Source organism: Xenopus tropicalis, chromosome 6, assembly GCF_000004195.4.
Source record: "Xenopus tropicalis strain Nigerian chromosome 6, UCB_Xtro_10.0, whole genome shotgun sequence".
NCBI lineage: Eukaryota > Metazoa > Chordata > Amphibia > Anura > Pipidae > Xenopus > Xenopus tropicalis.
The window spans coordinates 11,853,367-11,871,971 of record NC_030682.2 but is presented as its reverse complement, the minus strand read 5'-3'; the positions used below and the strand labels follow the sequence as shown (position 1 = coordinate 11,871,971).

Here is an 18,605-nt window from a genome sequence, read left to right as displayed (position 1 = left end):
CTGTTTTATTATTACAGAGAAAAGGGAATCATTTAACCATTAAATAAACCCAATAGGGCTGTTCTGCCCCAATAAGGGGTAATTATATCTTAGTTGGGATCAAGTACAGGTACTGTTTTATTATTACAGAGAAAAGGGAATCATTTAACCATTAAATAAACCCAATAGGGCTGTTCTGCCCCAATAAGGGGTAATTATATCTTAGTTGGGATCAAGTACAGGTACTGTTTTATTATTACAGAGAAAAGGGAATCATTTAACCATTAAATAAACCCAATAGGGCTGTTCTGCCCCCAATAAGGGGTAATTATATCTTAGTTGGGATCAAGTACAGGTACTGTTTTATTATTACAGAGAAAAGGGAATCATTTAACCATTAAATAAACCCAATAGGGCTGTTCTGCCCCCAATAAGGGGTAATTATATCTTAGTTGGGATCAAGTACAGGTACTGTTTTATTATTACAGAGAAAAGGGAATCATTTAACCATTAAATAAACCCAATAGGGCTGTTCTGCCCCAATAAGGGGTAATTATATCTTAGTTGGGATCAAGTACAGGTACTGTTTTATTATTACAGAGAAAAGGGAATCATTTAACCATTAAATAAACCCAATAGGGCTGTTCTGCCCCAATAAGGGGTAATTATATCTTAGTTGGGATCAAGTACAGGTACTGTTTTATTATTACAGAGAAAAGGGAATCATTTAACCATTAAATAAACCCAATAGGGCTGTTCTGCCCCCAATAAGGGGTAATTATATCTTAGTTGGGATCAAGTACAGGTACTGTTTTATTATTACAGAGAAAAGGGAATCATTTAACCATTAAATAAACCCAATAGGATTGTTCTGCCCCAATAAGGGCCCCCCCCCCCCCATTTTAATCTGACAAGAGGCAGAAGAGAAAGGCAAACAATTTAAAAACTGTACAAATTAAATAATAAAAAACAATTGCAAAACTGTGCGCAGAGCTTGAGAAAGTGAGAAGATTATCCTAAAACGACATCTATTCAAGTATACATATATATATATACACACACACACACAGCCAGCAGAGGGCGCTGATAAATGAGAAATTTCAGATGAGATGACAGTATCTGCACAATCCCAAATAAGAAACTCTATAGAGTGCATCTCAGTTTCCCTTATGGCGATGGTAGGATCTCAGACTCAGGCAGTCACTTCATGGGTTCCCTTGCCCCTGGCACCCCTGCCTTGCACAGCCCACCCACGTGGGACCCCTATAGGAAGCAGTGCTGGCAAGAGATTACATGCCATAGAGATAAATGGGCACAATCCTTTGTGCTTATGGTTGCCCCACATGGCCAGTAAAAATAATGCCTGATTACAATTTTATTAATAGGACAGAAAGATAAAAATATAGAAAGGCTGTTTTTTTTCCAGAAAAGATGGCATCCCTATCTGTGCCATTACTGCAGTCATGTATATATGTAGCTATGTATACTGGGCCAGAAAGCTATCACTCCCTCACACTTCCCCCAGTCTCTCTCTGCAGCCAATAATTCATTACTAACAGAATGCCATTGCTTTCCTTTTAGGCCAGTGAAACGCCAGGCCCCTCCAAAGATTTTTTTGCAGGGGGGCACGCACAGTCTAGAAACACCACTGCCTGCAGGTAAATTGCATCCGCGAGCAGTTTTTTGCCCAATTCCACTTAGTGTGGCTGCAGCTGGCCCGACACAATGTCTCCCAGTGCAGACGCAACAATCAGATTTTTCAAGCATAGGTACGTTTATCCACAGGCCCACAATCCGCCCCATGTGGCCCTCACCAAAAGCTTTTGCCCTCTCACTGAATAGTGCTGGGGGCACTTCTCTTGATTAGAACCTGTTCAGATTGGAACACCTTCTAATGGAAATTGGTTCCTAAGAATAAATGTTGAACCTCGGAATACAAAATGTCCAAAATAAGTGTCTATACTTGGCATAGTATACTATGGCTAAAGTGGTGCAGTAGATGTGTGCGACAGTGAGAGCATCACATGGGTGCTTTGCCTACAGCTGCTTGACGCAAATTTATTTATTTCCTGTTATTTATATACCACATTTCCATATCAGGGCCAGATTAGCCACTAGGTGCCTAGTTTTAGGGCCTGCCCTGGGTAACAATCTGCCTGTGCCTTCTACCCTGGCCTGGCCCACACTCATCACTCTGTCTACTGTACCGGCTTCCCCTCCCCTTCCTTGCAGCCGGCGATGACTGACGCAATAACGCATCATGAACACGTATGCTGACGATGCAGTAACATCACAAAGTGGCGGCTGAGCATATAAAAGTCATAGGTGTGAGAGGGAGTCGGGCAGATAATTAGCGTGCAAGACTTTGAGCATATCGATAGTGCAGAACTAGCACTTCATATTGGGGCGGCCAGGCCTTTCTGCTGTCCTAGTGCCTGCGGCAGCTGCCTAGTGCTATTGCTAGCTACTTGCTAGTGTGCTACAGCTGAGCACTCTTTGATTTTGATGTTCATGTGGCTGCAAAAAAGGGTGTGGGACAGTGTGACTGGGTCTGGGAGGGTAAGGGCAGGCTATGGGAACAGGTCAGGTGGGTCTGGGAGGGTAAGGGCAGGCTATGGGAACAAGTCAGGTGGGTCAGGGACAGAGGGCTGAGCAAAAGAAAAAACAAACAGTGGCGGAACTACCGGGGGTGCAGAGGGTACGATCCCACCCGTGGCCCGCACCCCCTCAGGGCCCGCTGAATGCTTGCACTGTTGCGAATTTGCCACAAAATATGTGTTCAGGGGAGGGGAGGGGGGCCCGGCTGCATGCCCTGCACCCAGGCCTGGGGATCTCTAGTTACGTTATTAAAAACAAACAAAAAACCTCTTCAGTCAGATTATCATCTGGTTGCAAAAGGGTTTGGTATTGCGATTGTCTGACTGGGTCTGGGACGGAGGGAGTGGGCGGCAGGACCAAGGCGACTGTATCTGTGCCGAGCAAAACAGTTTCTACTACAACTATTGTCCTGATAATTTTCGTACTATCGTGAACGGTCGTTTAGTCGATGGGACAGGTTAGATCATTTCAGTTGGATTAGGATACAATCTGCGCCTGTATTGTGTATCTGACCATATCCTTGGGGCCCTACAGTGGGAGTCACTTTCATACGATTGGTGCCTGTAACTATTTCATGTTCAGAACATCCTCCCATTTTTATTTTTTAGGGCTTTATCCTACAATTTCAGGCTGAATGTTTGTTGCTTTTAAACGTGTGACTGATATCTGAACGTTCATCAGAAGACTAAAGTCTGAGTGTGTATGGGCAGCTTAAGTGCACTGAGTCCCTAAAGTCTCACAGGGCGGGAAACCTTCCTTGTTTACAATGTAACGGTAACTCCTGTGGCTGTAATTCCATCATCTTGCTGCTATTCCTACAATAATGGCGGGATGCTCAGTTCATTTCATGGGCTTTTTATTTTAATACATGTATAAATTGGCTCTTGGTTTGACTTTGAGTAAAAAGAGAAGAGTGCGCAGGGCTTTCTGTTAAAAACCTGATTATTTTATTTCAGTAGCAGTGTAACAGAGCATAAGTAGAACTGATAAACAAATTAACCCTTTGTGCACTTGGTGAAGTGTAAATGTGCTAGTAAGTGCCACAAATGCGCTAGTACGTTGCTAGGCGTTACAGTATGGAGTCGGCTTTGGGAACTGGCGCTGGAGGGAGGCGCTTGTGGAGAGGTGAGTGGCTGGGGGAGGAGTCTGGGGAGTGACTGACAGGTGAGAGTAACAGGAGTCAGGGAGCCCAGGTGACAGCGGAACTTCCGGTCCTGGAACAGTTGCTATGGAGACGGGAGAGTTTACACCGATTGTGCCCAATCAGGCCCAGCGCCAATGGGAGCCCTGGAACACAGACAGAGCCGGTAGTTGTGAGAATAACCGCACAGGGCTGGCTGCCCCACCGCCCCACAGTCAGTACAAAGGGCGGGGCAGTGTATGAGGCGTTCCGACTCGCTCTCCCTCTCTGCCTGAGTTTATGCGGTTGCCATGGAGAAGGAAGGGGGCGGGCCTTTAGCAACAAGCAGCTGCTCAGGAGCAACTTTTCATGTGAGAGAGCCGTTTGTGCTGCCGTGCCGCACTAAATGGTGTGTAAGTAGCACTGGGTCCCGCTTTTGTGCTCCCTGTTAGCTTTATAAATCCCTCCGCCCGTCATAATCCCATATTAACAGTTCTAGGCTTTTCATTGGTTGCTTTATGTGCTTAACCTGTGTGTTCAGTGACATTATTTATAAACTAATTGCCCTGCTGTAATTCTACCGTGTGTTCTGGCAGTTTCCTACATGGAATTGGCACTCTACAAGTATCGGACCCCTTATCCGGAAAGTTCTGAATTACAGAAAGGCCATCTCCCATAGACCCTGTGTGTTCAGTGACATTATTTATAAACAAATTGCCCTGCTGTAATTCTACCGTGTGTTGTGGCAGTTTCCTATATGGAATTGGCACTGTACAGGTATCGGACCCCTTATCCGGAAACCCCTTATCTGGAAAGTTCTGAATTACAGAAAGGCCATCTCCCATAGACCCTGTGTGTTCAGTGACATTATTTATAAACAAATTGCCCTGCTGTAATTCTACCGTGTGTTCTGGCAGTTTCCTACATGGAATTGGCACTGTACAGGTATTGGACCCCTTATCCGGAAAGTTCTGAATTACGGAAAGGCCATCTCCCATAGACCCCATTGTAAGACTTAAGGTAGGAGATCCGAATTACGGAAAGATCCCTTATCCGGAAAACCCCTGGTCCCGAGCATTCTGGATAACGGGTCCCATACCTGTACAGGTCCTTTTCAAAAAATTAGCATATTGTGATAAAGTTCATTATTTTCTGTAATGTACTGATAAACATTAAACTTTCATATATTTTAGATTCATTACACACAACTGAAGTAGTTCAAGCCTTTTCTTGTTTTAATATTGATGATTGTGGCATACAGCTCATGAAAACCCAAAATTCCTATCTCAAAAAATTAGCATATCATGAAAAGGTTCTCTAAATGAGCTATTAACCTAATCATCTGAATCAACAAATTAACTCTAAAAACCTGCAAAAGATTCCTGAGGCTTTTAAAAACTCCCAGCCTGGTTCATTACTCAAAACCGCAATCATGGGTAAGACTGCCGACCTGACTGCTGCCCAGAAGGCCATCATTGACACCCTCAAGCAAGAGGGTAAGACACAGAAAGAAATTTCTGAACAAATAGGCTGTTCCCAGAGTGCTGTATCAAGGCACCTCAGTGGGAAGTCTGTGGGAAGGAAAAAGTGTGGCAGAAAACGCTGCACAACGAGAAGAGGTGACTGGGCCCTGAGGAAGATTGTGGAGAAGGACCGATTCCTGACCTTGGGGGACCTGCGGAAGCAGTGGACTGAGTCTGGAGTAGAAACATCCAGAGCCACCGTGTACAGGCGTGTGCAGGAAATGGGCTACAGGTGCTGCATTCCCCAGGTCAAGCCACTTTTGAACCAGAAACAGCGGCAGAAGCGCCTGACCTGGGCTACAGAGAAGCAGCACTGGACTGTTGCTCAGTGGTCCAAAGTATGTCATTCGGAAATCAAGGTGCCAGAGTCTGGAGGAAGACTGGGGAGAGGGAAATGCCAAAATGCCTGAAGTCCAGTGTCAAGTACCCACAGTCAGTGATGGTCTGGGGTGCCATGTCAGCTGCTGGTGTTGGTCCACTGTGTTTTATCAAGGGCAGGGTCAATGCAGCTAGCTATCAGGAGATTTTGGAGCACTTCATGCTTCCATCTGCTGAAAAGCTTTATGGAGATGAAGATTTCATTTTTCAGCATGACCTGGCACCTGCTCACAGTGCCAAAACCACTGGTAAATGGTTTACTGACCATGGTATTACTGTGCTCAATTGGCCTGCCAACTCTCCTGACCTGAACCCCATAGAGAATCTGTGGGATATTGTGAAGAGAAAGTTGAGAGACACAAGAGCCAACACTCTGGATGAGCTTAAGGCCGCTATTGAAGCATCCTGGGCCTCCATAACACCTGAGCAGTGCCACAGGCTGATTGCCTCCATGCCACGCCACATTGAAGCAGTCATTTCTGCAAAAGGATTCCCGACCAAGTATTGAGTGCATAACTGAACATAATTATTTGAAGGTTGACTTTTTTTGTATTAAAAACACTTTTTTTTTATTGGGCGGATGAAATATGCTAATTTTTTGAGATAGGAATTTTGGGTTTTCATGAGCTGTATGCCACAATCATCAATATTAAAACAAGAAAAGGCTTGAACTACTTCAGTTGTGTGTAATGAATCTAAAATATATGAAAGTCTAATGTTTATCAGTACATTACAGAAAATAATGAACTTTATCACAATATGCTAATTTTTTGAAAAGGACCTGTATTTATCTTTGCATGTGTTCTGGGGGTATAACACATTGAACCGGCACTTTATGCCTCATGTGTTCTATTGCCGTCATGCATTGAAATGGTATTGTGTTTTTCCGCTCTGTGTACAATTCAGTGAAAAATGACAATTCCTAAAGTTTAAGGGGTTTTAAAATGATTTTGCTGGGTATCAAACCAGTCATATCCGCTAAGGCAGGGCTGCCCAACTGGAGGCCCACGGGCTGAATGTGGCCCCTCCGTAGGATTTTTATGACCCCCTGTCTATTTAGAAGCTCCTTTGCTATATAAACTCATCGTTGTAATTGAATCTGGCCCTCCTGCATGCTGTATGCAATAATAATTGGCCCACTACATGTAATACATTGGACAACACAAGGGGACCTGTCCCTAAAAAATGATTCCAAATCCGTTTCTATCACGTTAGTTAAGCAAAATAAACTTTACTTACACTATATAAACTATTTCATTTTTTTTCCTTAAGTCTTGGATTTTACAGTCACAGCCAGCAGGGAGGCGCCATTTTGTAAACACTGTTATTAAGGCCAAGCTTTGTATCACTTTGTATCATTATGCATTTGCCATTTAGGTGATATCTAGGAAGTGCTGAATGGAAAGTTAAAGTAATTATAATTAAAAATCTGAGCTGTCAATCATATATTGCCTGCCCCGCCTCTTTAGAGGCGGGGCAGGCAATATATGATTGACAGCTCAGATTTTTAAATACATTTATTTAAATAAAGAATTTGGGTTTCATGTTTAATTTATAAAAAGACTTTATAAAGTGCTCTGGGCCTCTTCTGTCTCCCTCTGGTAGAACCAACAGCTCTGTATTTGGGTCTTTAGGCACCCAAGATATGACCCCCCCACCCATCTCCTCAGCCAGTAGGAAACAGCACCCCACCCTCAGGTTATTTTCCATTGTTGCGACTGTCTTGTCATTTCCATTACCTGAATTGCTTGGGGGCAAATTAGTGGGCTCAGTGTTGTTTCATTGTACTGGTGTGAGATGCTGCCCAGCACAATTATATTATATATTAATGTGTTGTATTTCTATTGCAGAAAGACAGAATGAGCAGCAGGCCGAGCACTGTGCGGGTGTTTGTCCGGGTTAAACCAACACCGAATTTTGCTCACGAGATCATCAGATTCGGGGAAGACAATAAGGTAAAGCCGGCGAATGACTCCTGACACCAATATAACCATATCCTTTTAGCATTCATTCCATCCTAATGAACTACTTCTGCATAAAAAACAAACACAAGCATTCCTGGCACTGTAATGTATGTAGGGACACCACGGATATAAGCCTGAGTATCAATATTGGTTTTGTGGTGATAAAATTATAGTACAGGGACCCATTATCTGAAATGCTCTGGACCTGGGGTTTTCCAGATAAGGGGTCTTTCCGTAATTCGGGTCTCCTACCTAAAGTCTGCTACAAACATTATTGAAACAGTAATTAAACTCAATAGGGCTGTTCTGCCCCCAATAAGGGGTAATTATATCTTAGTTGGGATCAAGTACAGGTACTGTTTTATTATTACAGAGAAAAGGGAATCATTTAACCATTAAATAAACCCAATAGGGCTGTTCTGCCCCCAATAAGGTGTAATTATATCTTAGTTGGGATCAAGTACAGGTACTGTTTTATTATTACAGAGAAAAGGGAATCATTTAACCATTAAATAAACCCAATAGGGCTGTTCTGCCCCCAATAAGGGGTAATTATATCTTAGTTGGGATCAAGTACAGGTACTGTTTTATTATTACAGAGAAAAGGGAATCATTTAACCATTAAATAAACCCAATAGGGTTGTTCTGCCCCAATAAGGGGTAATTATATCTTAGTTGGGATCAAGTACAGGTACTGTTTTATTATTACAGAGAAAAGGGAATCATTTAACCATGAAATAAACCCAATAGGGCTGTTCTGCCCCCAATAAGGGGTAATTATATCTTAGTTGGGATCAAGTACAGGTACTGTTTTATTATTACAGAGAAAAGGGAATCATTTAACCATGAAATAAACCCAATAGGGCTGTTCTGCCCCAATAAGGGGTAATTATATCTTAGTTGGGATCAAGTACAGGTACTGTTTTATTATTACAGAGAAAAGGGAATCATTTAACCATGAAATAAACCCAATAGGGCTGTTCTGCCCCCAATAAGGGGTAATTATATCTTAGTTGGGATCAAGTACAGGTACTGTTTTATTATTACAGAGAAAAGGGAATCAGTTTTAAAATTCTGAATTGTTATATTAAACATGCCCAGATATCCTTGCAAGAATCTACAATTATGTGAGAAAATGTATTTTTTCTGTAATTATGTTGGCTGAATCCCCCACAGACTGTTCTTCCACTTTGGCTGATTCTTCCGCTTCTTCTTCTTCTTCTTAGCGCCCCCATTTTCTAAACGCTACTCCTCCTACAGTTTTAGGGGTACAATACCCAAACTCCCCACACTTCTTCGCCCTATAGAGGAGCAGGTTGCTTGTGCTTTTCTAAGCGATCCCGCCCCCCCGTCTTTTTGTGGCGCCGCTCCGAACCCCCCAATTTTCCCATTGACTTTGACAGGGAAGATTTTCAAACTGCTGCCACACTTACAGCTTTGAAGCTGCACCCCTTAAACTTGAATAACATAATAATGAGGTCACCCCGAATGAAAGTGACATTTGTTAGATGACCCCAAAGTGGGAGGGGCCAACAACAGCCATTAAAATCTACCCATTGACTTTAATGGGGAAATTGAAACTGCTGCCAATCTTACAGATTTGAAGCTACACTCCCCAAACTTGAATCACACAGTCATGGGCTCAGCCTGAATGAAAATATGATGATTGCTGGATGCCCAAAAGTGGGCGGAGCTGTGAACAGCCAATTAGATTTTACTTATTGATTTGGCGGAAATCCAACCTGCTGCCAGTCCCACAGTAATGACCCCGGGGCCCCAAACATTTTACAGTTGGTCACTAGGGGACTGCAGTTTTAGTTTTGAAAAGTGGGCAGAGCCACCAACAGCAAATCAAATTTCACTTATTGATTTTTATTGGTTTGATGCCAGAGTTCCCAAACTTTGCACAGTCAGTCACTGGGTGACTAGGCATTCAAGGTTTTTTTGTTTTTTTTTTAAACCGCAAAGTTGGAGGGGCCAAACAACAGCCAATCAAGTTTTGCCGATTGACTTTTATGGGGAAATTGAAACTGCTGCCAACCTTACAGCTTTGAGGCTGCACTCCCCCAAACTTGAGTCACAAGGGTATTTATTTTACACAGCTTAATAAATAGGCCCCCTTGTCTCTGTTGGGCTCTCATTGGGCAGTGCTCAGTTCCTACCAGATGAAGGGGACGGTCTTATAACATCTGCATGTCCCATTAAACAGGTGGGTTACCTTTAAATTATCTTTTAGTATGTTATAGAATGGCCTAGTCCTACTACTTTGCAACTACTTTGCAATTGGTCTTCATTATTTTATAATTATTTGCCTTCCACTTCTACATCTTTCAGCTTTCAAATTGGGGTCACTGACCCTGGCAGACAAAAATAATTTGCTCTGTGAGGCTACAATTCATTTTTATTACTTATCTTTCCTTTCTGTTTCTCTCCTATTCCTCTCTCTCATTTAAAACTCTGGGGTTGCTAGGGTTGCTAAGGTAAGCAAGACCCTAGCAACCATATAGCTACTGAAATTCTATTCTTGAGAGTTGCTGAACAAAAAGCCAAATACTGTAACTGAAAAACTACAAAAAAATCAAAAACAATAGCAAATTGTCAGTGTCTGTGGGCACAGTTGTCACCAGTGGGTTTCACCAGTGATTCTCCAATCCCATTTTGCATTTTGTGTGTTTTTTTTTTGTTAAAACCATTATTTCTCACTTGTATTATTTCTCGCATTGATTTTCGTGATTAAGAATGTTTTCTTACACTTACGTTTGGCGAGTAAGTTGTGCAATATGGATATTTTAGCTCAAACCCATGTGTTGTTACTATTGGTTTCAATGGATCCTGGGACTCAACGTGTCCGGTCACAGAAGATGCAAGAAAATGTAATAATTACACAGTAATCCTAATCTGCAGGAGAAATGTTTTTGAGTTTGAGAATGAGTGCCCATACATGTTAAGAGGTCGCCAAGTGAGCGGATCTTCTCCCGATATCCCCACCTACGATATCGATATCGGGAGAATTTAGGCTAGTTCGGTCGTTTGGCCCTGGGGCCGTTATATGGAAAACTCCAGGTCCTGAACATTCTGAATTACAGGTCCCATACCTGTACTGCTACTTACTGTATAAATCAAATGTATTGTACTGAGTAAATTGAAAAATGCACACAAGTAGAAAATAAAGCATAGCTTAAATTTTTTATTGTTTATTGAAATTTAAAAAGAATGATACAAATGAGAAAAAAGCGTTGCTTTTTACAAAAAAAAGTCCTTTCTGCCTCCAAAAGGCAATTGAAACAGTGTCCTTGGTTTTAGGTCTTATTCTTCTCTTCCCTGAGACTTTTATATCAATATTCTCTATTGAGAAGCTTCTCTTTGTTCTCAATATATACTTCACCCTCCTTCCCCCCCTCATCATGTAATGATGCCCCTTCTTAAGAAGAGTCTGAACTGTCTTCTGATTCACTCTCATCATCTTCCCTGCACATACAAAATAAATAAGGAGATTGTTAAAGCTGAGCCCCCTAATTACCCACTGAGCCCCCCTAATCTTCCCACTAACACTCACTAACCACTGGTTTCCACCTTTAACTCCGCACTTACTGTCACTTTACACACCTAAATGAACTCTAACGCCATGCTAGTTACCCTGACCTTATGTCTCAGCCCTCCTTTTAGAATGTGAGCTCTTGTGAGCAGGGCCCTCCCCCTAGTGTCTCCGACCCTCATCCAAATGTAACTGCAAACCATTTTTGTGAATTGTTTATATGTACATGTTAACTGTTCTGTCTTTTGTACCCCTCTATTCTGTAAAGCTCTCTATAAATTGATGGCGCTATATAAATAATAATAATACATTTGTCGTTTGCTAAAATAACGCCTTTCCCCCAAAACATGATACAGTTACATAATCTTATAAAAAGTTAACACTACATAGGGCTAATTCATTTTAGGGGCAAGGCAAAATAGAAAAAACAAAGCACCCATTTCTTACACTTTGCACCGTGCCCCACCCAAGTATATGGGCACTAAGTGCCAGTTCGTGCTCTGTACTCAGGTCTAGCGGAAATAATAAATAAGCCCTTTTCTGCCATTTATGCAACTATTTACTGATTTGTCTCCCTGGGAAATCCAAATGCCCTGGGTGCAAGAAGTGTAGTGCAAATAAAAAATGTTAGAAATGCTTATTTACCCTTCTTCTTCATCGCCGTTTTTGCTTTTTTGCCTTAGTTTAATTCTGCAGAAAAAGAGGAAAAGAATTAGAAAATGGCTGCAAGATTTTTATAGCAGTTTTATTATATACATGTTTGTAAAAAAAAAACAAAAACATAAAAAGCAATATTGCTTACATTAGCAGGACTCCAGCCATTACGGCTATACTGAGGAAAACCCCAATAACTATAATAAATATAAAGATTTTCTTCTCAATTGCGTCAAGTTGGTGGAATATGATGTCGCTAGCAGATTCATTATTATTCGCTGCTGATCCTTTTTTTGCTTTTGTTGCCATCATTGTTGTCGTTGTTGGTGGGACAGTAGTTGTCTTTTTCTTAAACCATCCCCGGGACTCCCCTGCAAAGCAAAATGATTGCGTTAATCTTAATGAAATTATAGATTTAGTAAAATGACGAGGGCGCAGTTGTGGGGCACACACGTGTCAGTAAATGAGGAAAACCAGAACTGTGTTATTATGGTTCATGTCTAGCGATGAGCAAATTTTTTTGGCAGGCATGGATTCGCAGCGAATTTCCGCATTTCACCGTTGGCGAATTGTTTAGCAAAACTTCAGTGAAAATTCGCTGCAGAAAAATTCAGAGCGCGTAAAAAAGCGTGTGTCAAATTGGGTGCGGTCACGTCCAAAATTGGGCGCAGTTGCATCACAAAAAGGGTTCGGTCGTGTCAAAAAAGCGCGGGCGACAAAATAAAAAGACGCGGGCAACCAACAAAACACGCAGTCACATCAAAATTGGGCATGCTCATGTCAAAATTGGGTGCAGTTGCATTACAAAAAGGGTGCGGTCGCATCAAAAAAGCGTGGGCGGCAAAATAAAAAGATGCGGGCAACCAAAAAACACGCGGCCACGTCAAAATTGGGCACAGTTGCATCACAAAAAGGGTGTGGTCACGTCAAAAAATCGTGGGCGGCAAAATAAAAAGACGTGGGCAACCAAAAAACACGTGGGCACGTCAAAATTGGGCACAGTCTCATTAAAATTGGGCGCAGTTGCATCACAAAAAGGGTGTGGTCGCGTCAAAAAAGCTTGGGCGGCAAAATAAAAAGATGCGGGCAGCCAAAAAACATGCGGCCACGTCAAAATTGGCCATGGTTGCGTCAAAATTGGGTGCAGTTGTATCACAAAAACGGTGCAGTCACAAATAAAAAGATGCGGGAAACCAAAAAAGACGTGGGTGACAAAAAAGACACAGGAGCGACAAGCGTGACAAATGCGTTGCGCAAATTTTTCGTCATTTTGCGAGTTTTATGGCGAAACGGGACAGATTCTCTCATCACTATTCATCTCTCTTTTATAACAAAAGCTTTGGGTTTCAGTGAATTAATGCAAGATCTGTATAAAATGCAATGGAACTACACGTGGGTAACGCTTAATTGGGGATTAGATTACATTTTATATCGGGTGTAATTATCTCTCTCTAACTTACCTTTGGGCTGATTCACAACTTCAACCTCTATAGAAGGAGTCGGCTGGTACAGCTTTCCTACAATTGTCAGCCGGACCTGATAAGTGCCGCTGTCTGTGATTTCTGTGGGATTAATCACCAGAGAGCAGTTTCCTTTTGACACCTCGGGTATAAAAACTTGGTATTTGTCTCCATAATCAGACGATGCCTTTCTTACATGGTCCCCGTACAGGTGTATAAGAGGCACGTATTCATTCCTCTCTATTTTACCCCATTCCAACTGCACTTTGAGTGGGTTGAGGTGACGCCGTGTATGGAACATACATGGTATGGTATTGGCTGTATGTGCCTTCAGGGTCAGCTTTGATTCAAATAAGGTGAAGTTTTCCACTTTCACCGCTATAAAAAAGAGGGAAATGACATTACAATCATGATAAGTACAGTACAGTCTCATCCTGCAATAGGGGCCAAACTGCATTTAGTAATAGTGTCCCTAACATTTCCCATGTAATCTTACATTGATAAATATAAGTACAGGTATGGGATCCGTTATCTGGAAACCCGTTATCTGAATTACGGAAAGCCTGTCTCCCATAGACTTGATCCCAACTAAGATATAATTACCCCTCATTGGGGCAGAACAGCCCAATTGGGTTTATTTAATGGTTAAATGATTCCCTTTCTCTGTAATAATAAAACAGTCCCTGTACTTGATCCCAACTAAGATATAATTACCCCTTATTGGGGCAGAACAGCCCTATTGGGTTTATTTAATGGTTAAATGATTCCCTTTTCTCTGTAATAATAAAACAGTACCTGTACTTGATCCCAACTAAGATATAATTACCCCTTATTGGGGCAGAACAGCCCTATTGGGTTTATTTAATGGTTAAATGATTCCCTTTTCTCTGTAATAATAAAACAGTACCTGTACTTGATCCCAACTAAGATATAATTACCCCTTATTGGGGGCAGAACAGCCCTATTGGGTTTATTTAATGGTTAAATGATTCCCTTTTCTCTGTAATAATAAAACAGTACCTGTACTTGATCCCAACTAAGATATAATTACCCCTTATTGGGGGCAGAACAGCCCTATTGGGTTTATTTAATGGTTAAATGATTCCCTTTTCTCTGTAATAATAAAACAGTATCTTGTATTCAATACCAATTAAAGTATAATGGATCCTTATTGGAGGAAAAACAATCCTATTGGGTTTATGTTTTATTGTTTTTTAGTAGACTAAAGGTAGGAAGATCCAAATTACAAAAAGACCCCTTATCCGGAATACCCTTGGCCCCGAGCATTCTGGATAATGGGTCCTATACCTTTAATTGGTTGTAAACATACAAAGCCAGTTTATATTTTAGGGGTAAAAGGGAAGAGAATTATCTTTCTTACCTGACGTGATACAGAAAAGTTGAAATAGTACAAATAGAATAAATAAAAGATGAAAAGACGTAGGACCCATCACTGCTCGGCAGGAGGGTCTCCTACGCCCTTCAGAGATCTTGTTCTGGAAGAAAAAAGAAATAGAAAATTAAATATCTGGCACTTTGGTTAAAACCAATAACCAAACAGACAATAACATCGGAATACATTTAGTTAATTGGTTACATTTACATTAATTCAACTGACTTGCATAAATTACAATAATCTCGATCATATAAACTCTGTTTGCCATTATATATAATACAGTTTATTTGTACTTACCGTTCTTTTTGCAATGCAGAGATGCATGATGTGTCACATCAAGCTCCTCACATCCAAAGAACTCAGTGTGAGACTCAAAGCTTTACAGCTTCCAGGCTGATGATGTCACAATGCAGAGTCAAACAGTGTTGCAGCTGCCGGAGTGATGATGTCACAATGCTCATATCCGGCGCTTTACACAAATGGGCCTCACAGCTTTATAACCAGATAACTTTCCTATTTGTGCAAATTGCAGTGAAATGCGCTTTCTATATATAAACACGGGCAGGGCAAATATGTTCCCTGTGTGAATCATTCTGCCCTGTCTGAATTGTATGAATGACCCCCAGTGTGTTTAATACTACAGGTATAGGAAACATTATCCAGAATGCTCGGGACCAAGGGTATTCTGGATAAGGGGTCTTTGTGTAATTTGGATCTTAATACCTTAAGTCTACTAAAAAATCAATAAAATATTAAATAAACCCAATAGGGCTGTTCTGCCCCAATAAGGGGTAATTATATCTTAGTTGGGATCAAGTACAGGTACTGTTTTATTATTACAGAGAAAAGGGAATCATTTAACCATTAAATAAACCCAATAGGGCTGTTCTGCCCCCAATAAGGGGTATTTATATCTTAGTTGGGATCAAGTACAGGTACTGTTTTATTATTACAGAGAAAAGGGAATCATTTAACCATTAAATAAACCCAATCAGCCCATCCCTGACACGACCCTAAGTACTTCCATCTATATATATATATAGGGGGATACTGACACTGCTCCAATCAATACAATATATTAAACATGCCCAAATATCCTTGCAAGAATCTACAATTATGTGAGAAATTGTATTTTTTCTGTAATTATGTTGGCCGAATCCCCCACAGACTGTCCTTCCACTTTGGCTGATTCTTCCGCTTGTTCTTCTTCTTAGCGCCCCCCATTTTCTAAACGCTACTCCTCCTACAGTTTTAGGGGTACAGCACCCAAACTCCCCACACTTCTTCGCCCTATAGCGGAGCAGGTTGCTGCCGCACTTACAGCTTTGAAGCTACACCCCCCCAAACTTGAATAACATAATATGGGGTCACCCCAAATGAAACAGCGACTTTGTTGGATGACCCCAAAGTGGGAGGGGCCAACAGCAGCCAATCAAATATCACCCATTGACTTTAATGGGGAAATTGAAACTGCTGCCAATCTTACAGCTATGGGGCTACACTCCCCAAACTTGAATCACACAGTCATGGGCTCAGCCTGAATGAAAATATGATGATTGCTAGATGCCAAAAAGTGGGCGGAGCTGTGAACAGCCAATCATATTTTACCTATTGATTTGGCGGAAATCCAACCTGCTGCCATTCTCACAGTAATGACACCGGGGCCCCAAACATTGCAGGGTTAGGCACCAGGTAACTGTGGTTCAAGATAAGAGAAATTGGGCGGAGCCACCAACAGCCAATCAGATTTTACCTATTGATTTGGCAGAAATCCAACCTGCTGCCATTCTCACATTAATGACCCCGGGGCCCCAAACTTTTTACACTTGGTCACTAGGGGACTGCAGTTTTAGTTTTGAAAAGTGGGCGGAGCCACCAACAGCCAATCAAATTTCACTTATTGATTTTTATTGGTTTGATGCCAGAGTTTCCAAACTTTGCACAGTCAGTCACTGGGTGACTAGGCATTCAAGTTTTTTTTTAAAAAACCGCAAAGTGGGAGGGGCCGACAACAGCCAATCAAGTTTTACCCATTGACTTTTATTGGGAAACTGAAACTGCTGCCAATCTTACAGCTATGGGGCTACACTCCCCAAACTTGAATCACACAGTCATGGGGTCAGCCTGAATGAAAATATGATGATTGCTGGATGCCCAAAAGTGGGCGGAGCTATGAACAGCCAATCAGATTTTACCTATTGACTTGGTGGAAATCCAACCTGCTGCCATTCTCACAGTAATAACACCGGGGCCCCAAACTTTGCAGAGTTAGGCACCAGGTAAGAAAAAGTGGGTGGAGCCACCAACAGCCAATCAGGGTTTATCTATTGACTTTCAATTTGGAAATCCAACCTGCTGCCATTCTCACAGAATTAACACCGGGGTCCCCAAACTTTTCACAGTTGGTCACTAGGGGACTGCAGTTTTTCTTTTAAAAAGTAGGCGGAGCCACCAACAACCAATCAGATTTCACCTATTGATTTTTATTGCTTTGGTGCCAGGGTCCCCAAACTTTGCATAGTCAGTCACTGGGTGACTACGCATTTGAGTTTTTTTGTATATTTTTAAGTGGGTGGAGCCACCAACAGCCAATCAGATTTTACCTATTGACTTTTCATGGGGAAATCCAACCTGCTGCCATTCTCACAGTAATAACACCGGGGCCCCAAACCTTTCACAGTTGGTCACTAGGGGACTGCAGTTTTCATTTTGAAAAAGTGGGCAGAGCCACCAACAGCCAATCACACATCTTTCATTGTTTTCAGTGGGGAAATTTTAACTGCTGCCATTCTCACATGTTTAATGTCAGGGTCCCCAAACTTTGCACAGTTTGTCACTTGGTGACTATGTTCCAAGTTTAGAAAAGTGGGCGGGGCCAACAACAGTGAATCAGATTTCACCTATAGACTTCATATGTTTAAATTTCAACTGCTGCCATTCTTTAAATATTAACACTAAGGTCCCCAAAGTTTGCAGAGCTGGTCACCAGATTACTGCGGTTCCGAGTTGGGAAAAGTGGGTGGAGCCACCAGCAGCCAATCAGATTTTAACTATTGGTTTTCAATGGGGAAATTCAACCTGATGCCATTCTCACAGTATTAACACCAGGGTCACTAGGGGACTGCATTTTTAGGTTTTAAAAAGTGGGTGGAGCCACCAACAGCCAATCAGACTTTACCTATTTAATTTTTTTGGTTTAAATTTAAAATGCTGCCTTTCTCACACTATTTCTGTCAGGGTTCCCAAACTTTGCAGTCAGTGACTGGCTGACTACATATTCAGGGTTAGAACAACTGGGCGGAGCCACCAACAGCAAATCCATTTCCACCCATTAGATTTAATTGGTTTATATTTAACTGATGCCATTATTTAAGTATTCGTTCCATAGTTGTTAAACTTTTCAGAGATACTCACTGGGTATTTGCCGTTCAAAGTTAGAAAAAGTGGGCGGAGACACCAACAGCCAATCACATTTCACCTATTTACTTTCAATGGTGAAGTGTAAAATGCTGTCAGTCTCACAATTTTTATGCCTGAGTCCCCAAACTTTGCAAAGTTGGTCACTGGGGGACTGCAGTTTAAAAATAGGAAAAGTGGGTTGGGCCACTAACAGCCAATCAGATTTCATCCATTGAATTTTATTGGTTTAAATTTAAAATGCTGTCATTCTCACACTATTTATGCCAGGGTGCCCACTTTTTGCCACTGGGTGACTTCGACTCAAGGTTAGAAAAAGTGGGCGGAGCCACCAACCACCAATCACAATTTACCTATTGACTTTAATGGTTTAAATTTCAAATGCTGCCGTTCTCTAACTATTAATTCCAGGCCCCCTAAACTTTGCAGAGTTAGTCACTGAGTAACTGCAGGCCCAGGTTAGAAAAAGTAGGTGGAGCCACTGACCGCCAATCAGATGTCACTCATTGACTTTCAGTGGGGAAATTTAAATTGCTGCCATTCAGACACTATTAAAACCAGACTTTGCACAGTGGTTTTTA

The 18,605-nt window shown here is 41.7% G+C and overlaps 1 protein-coding gene and 1 long non-coding RNA gene across 3 annotated transcripts in view; one reads left to right on the top strand and one right to left on the bottom strand.

Annotated features, from left to right (window-relative positions):
• The first annotated feature begins 3,802 nt into the window (after positions 1-3,802).
• The window catches only part of LOC116411565, a 66,120-nt gene continuing 51,317 nt past the window's right edge, over positions 3,803-18,605 (top strand). The window contains exons 1-2 of the long non-coding RNA XR_004223204.1: positions 3,803-4,106; positions 7,449-7,553. This is a non-coding gene — a long non-coding RNA (uncharacterized LOC116411565). The remainder of the gene's footprint in view (positions 4,107-7,448; positions 7,554-18,605) is intronic.
• On the bottom strand, positions 10,736-14,802 carry LOC116411560. 2 transcript variants are annotated; one of them, XM_031904029.1, is made up of 5 exons: positions 14,593-14,802; positions 13,212-13,589; positions 11,900-12,122; positions 11,743-11,787; positions 10,736-11,030 (listed from the first exon to the last, which is right to left on the bottom strand). In XM_031904029.1, the coding sequence occupies exons 1-5, from the start codon at positions 14,660-14,662 to the stop codon at positions 10,985-10,987; spliced, it is 762 nt and encodes a 253-aa protein (XP_031759889.1). In that variant the 5' UTR covers positions 14,663-14,802; the 3' UTR covers positions 10,736-10,984. The 2 variants fall into 2 exon arrangements, with proteins under 2 accessions (XP_031759889.1, XP_031759888.1); XM_031904028.1 differs by lacking the exon at positions 14,593-14,802 and having other exon boundaries at positions 13,212-13,681.

Bases quoted from the DNA above. Each gene is read 5' to 3' on its own strand.
- LOC116411560 (XM_031904028.1), bottom strand. From the start codon at position 13,668: ATGCAGTTTGGCCCCTATTGCAGGATGAGACTGTACTGTACTTATCAT. The intron at 12,123-13,211 runs GTAAGTTAGAGA...TTTGCTTTGCAG, and splicing joins AGTTGTGAATCAGCCCAAAG to GGGAGTCCCGGGGATGGTTT. The intron at 11,031-11,742 runs GTAAATAAGCAT...TTGTATGTGCAG, and splicing joins AACGGCGATGAAGAAGAAGG to GGAAGATGATGAGAGTGAAT.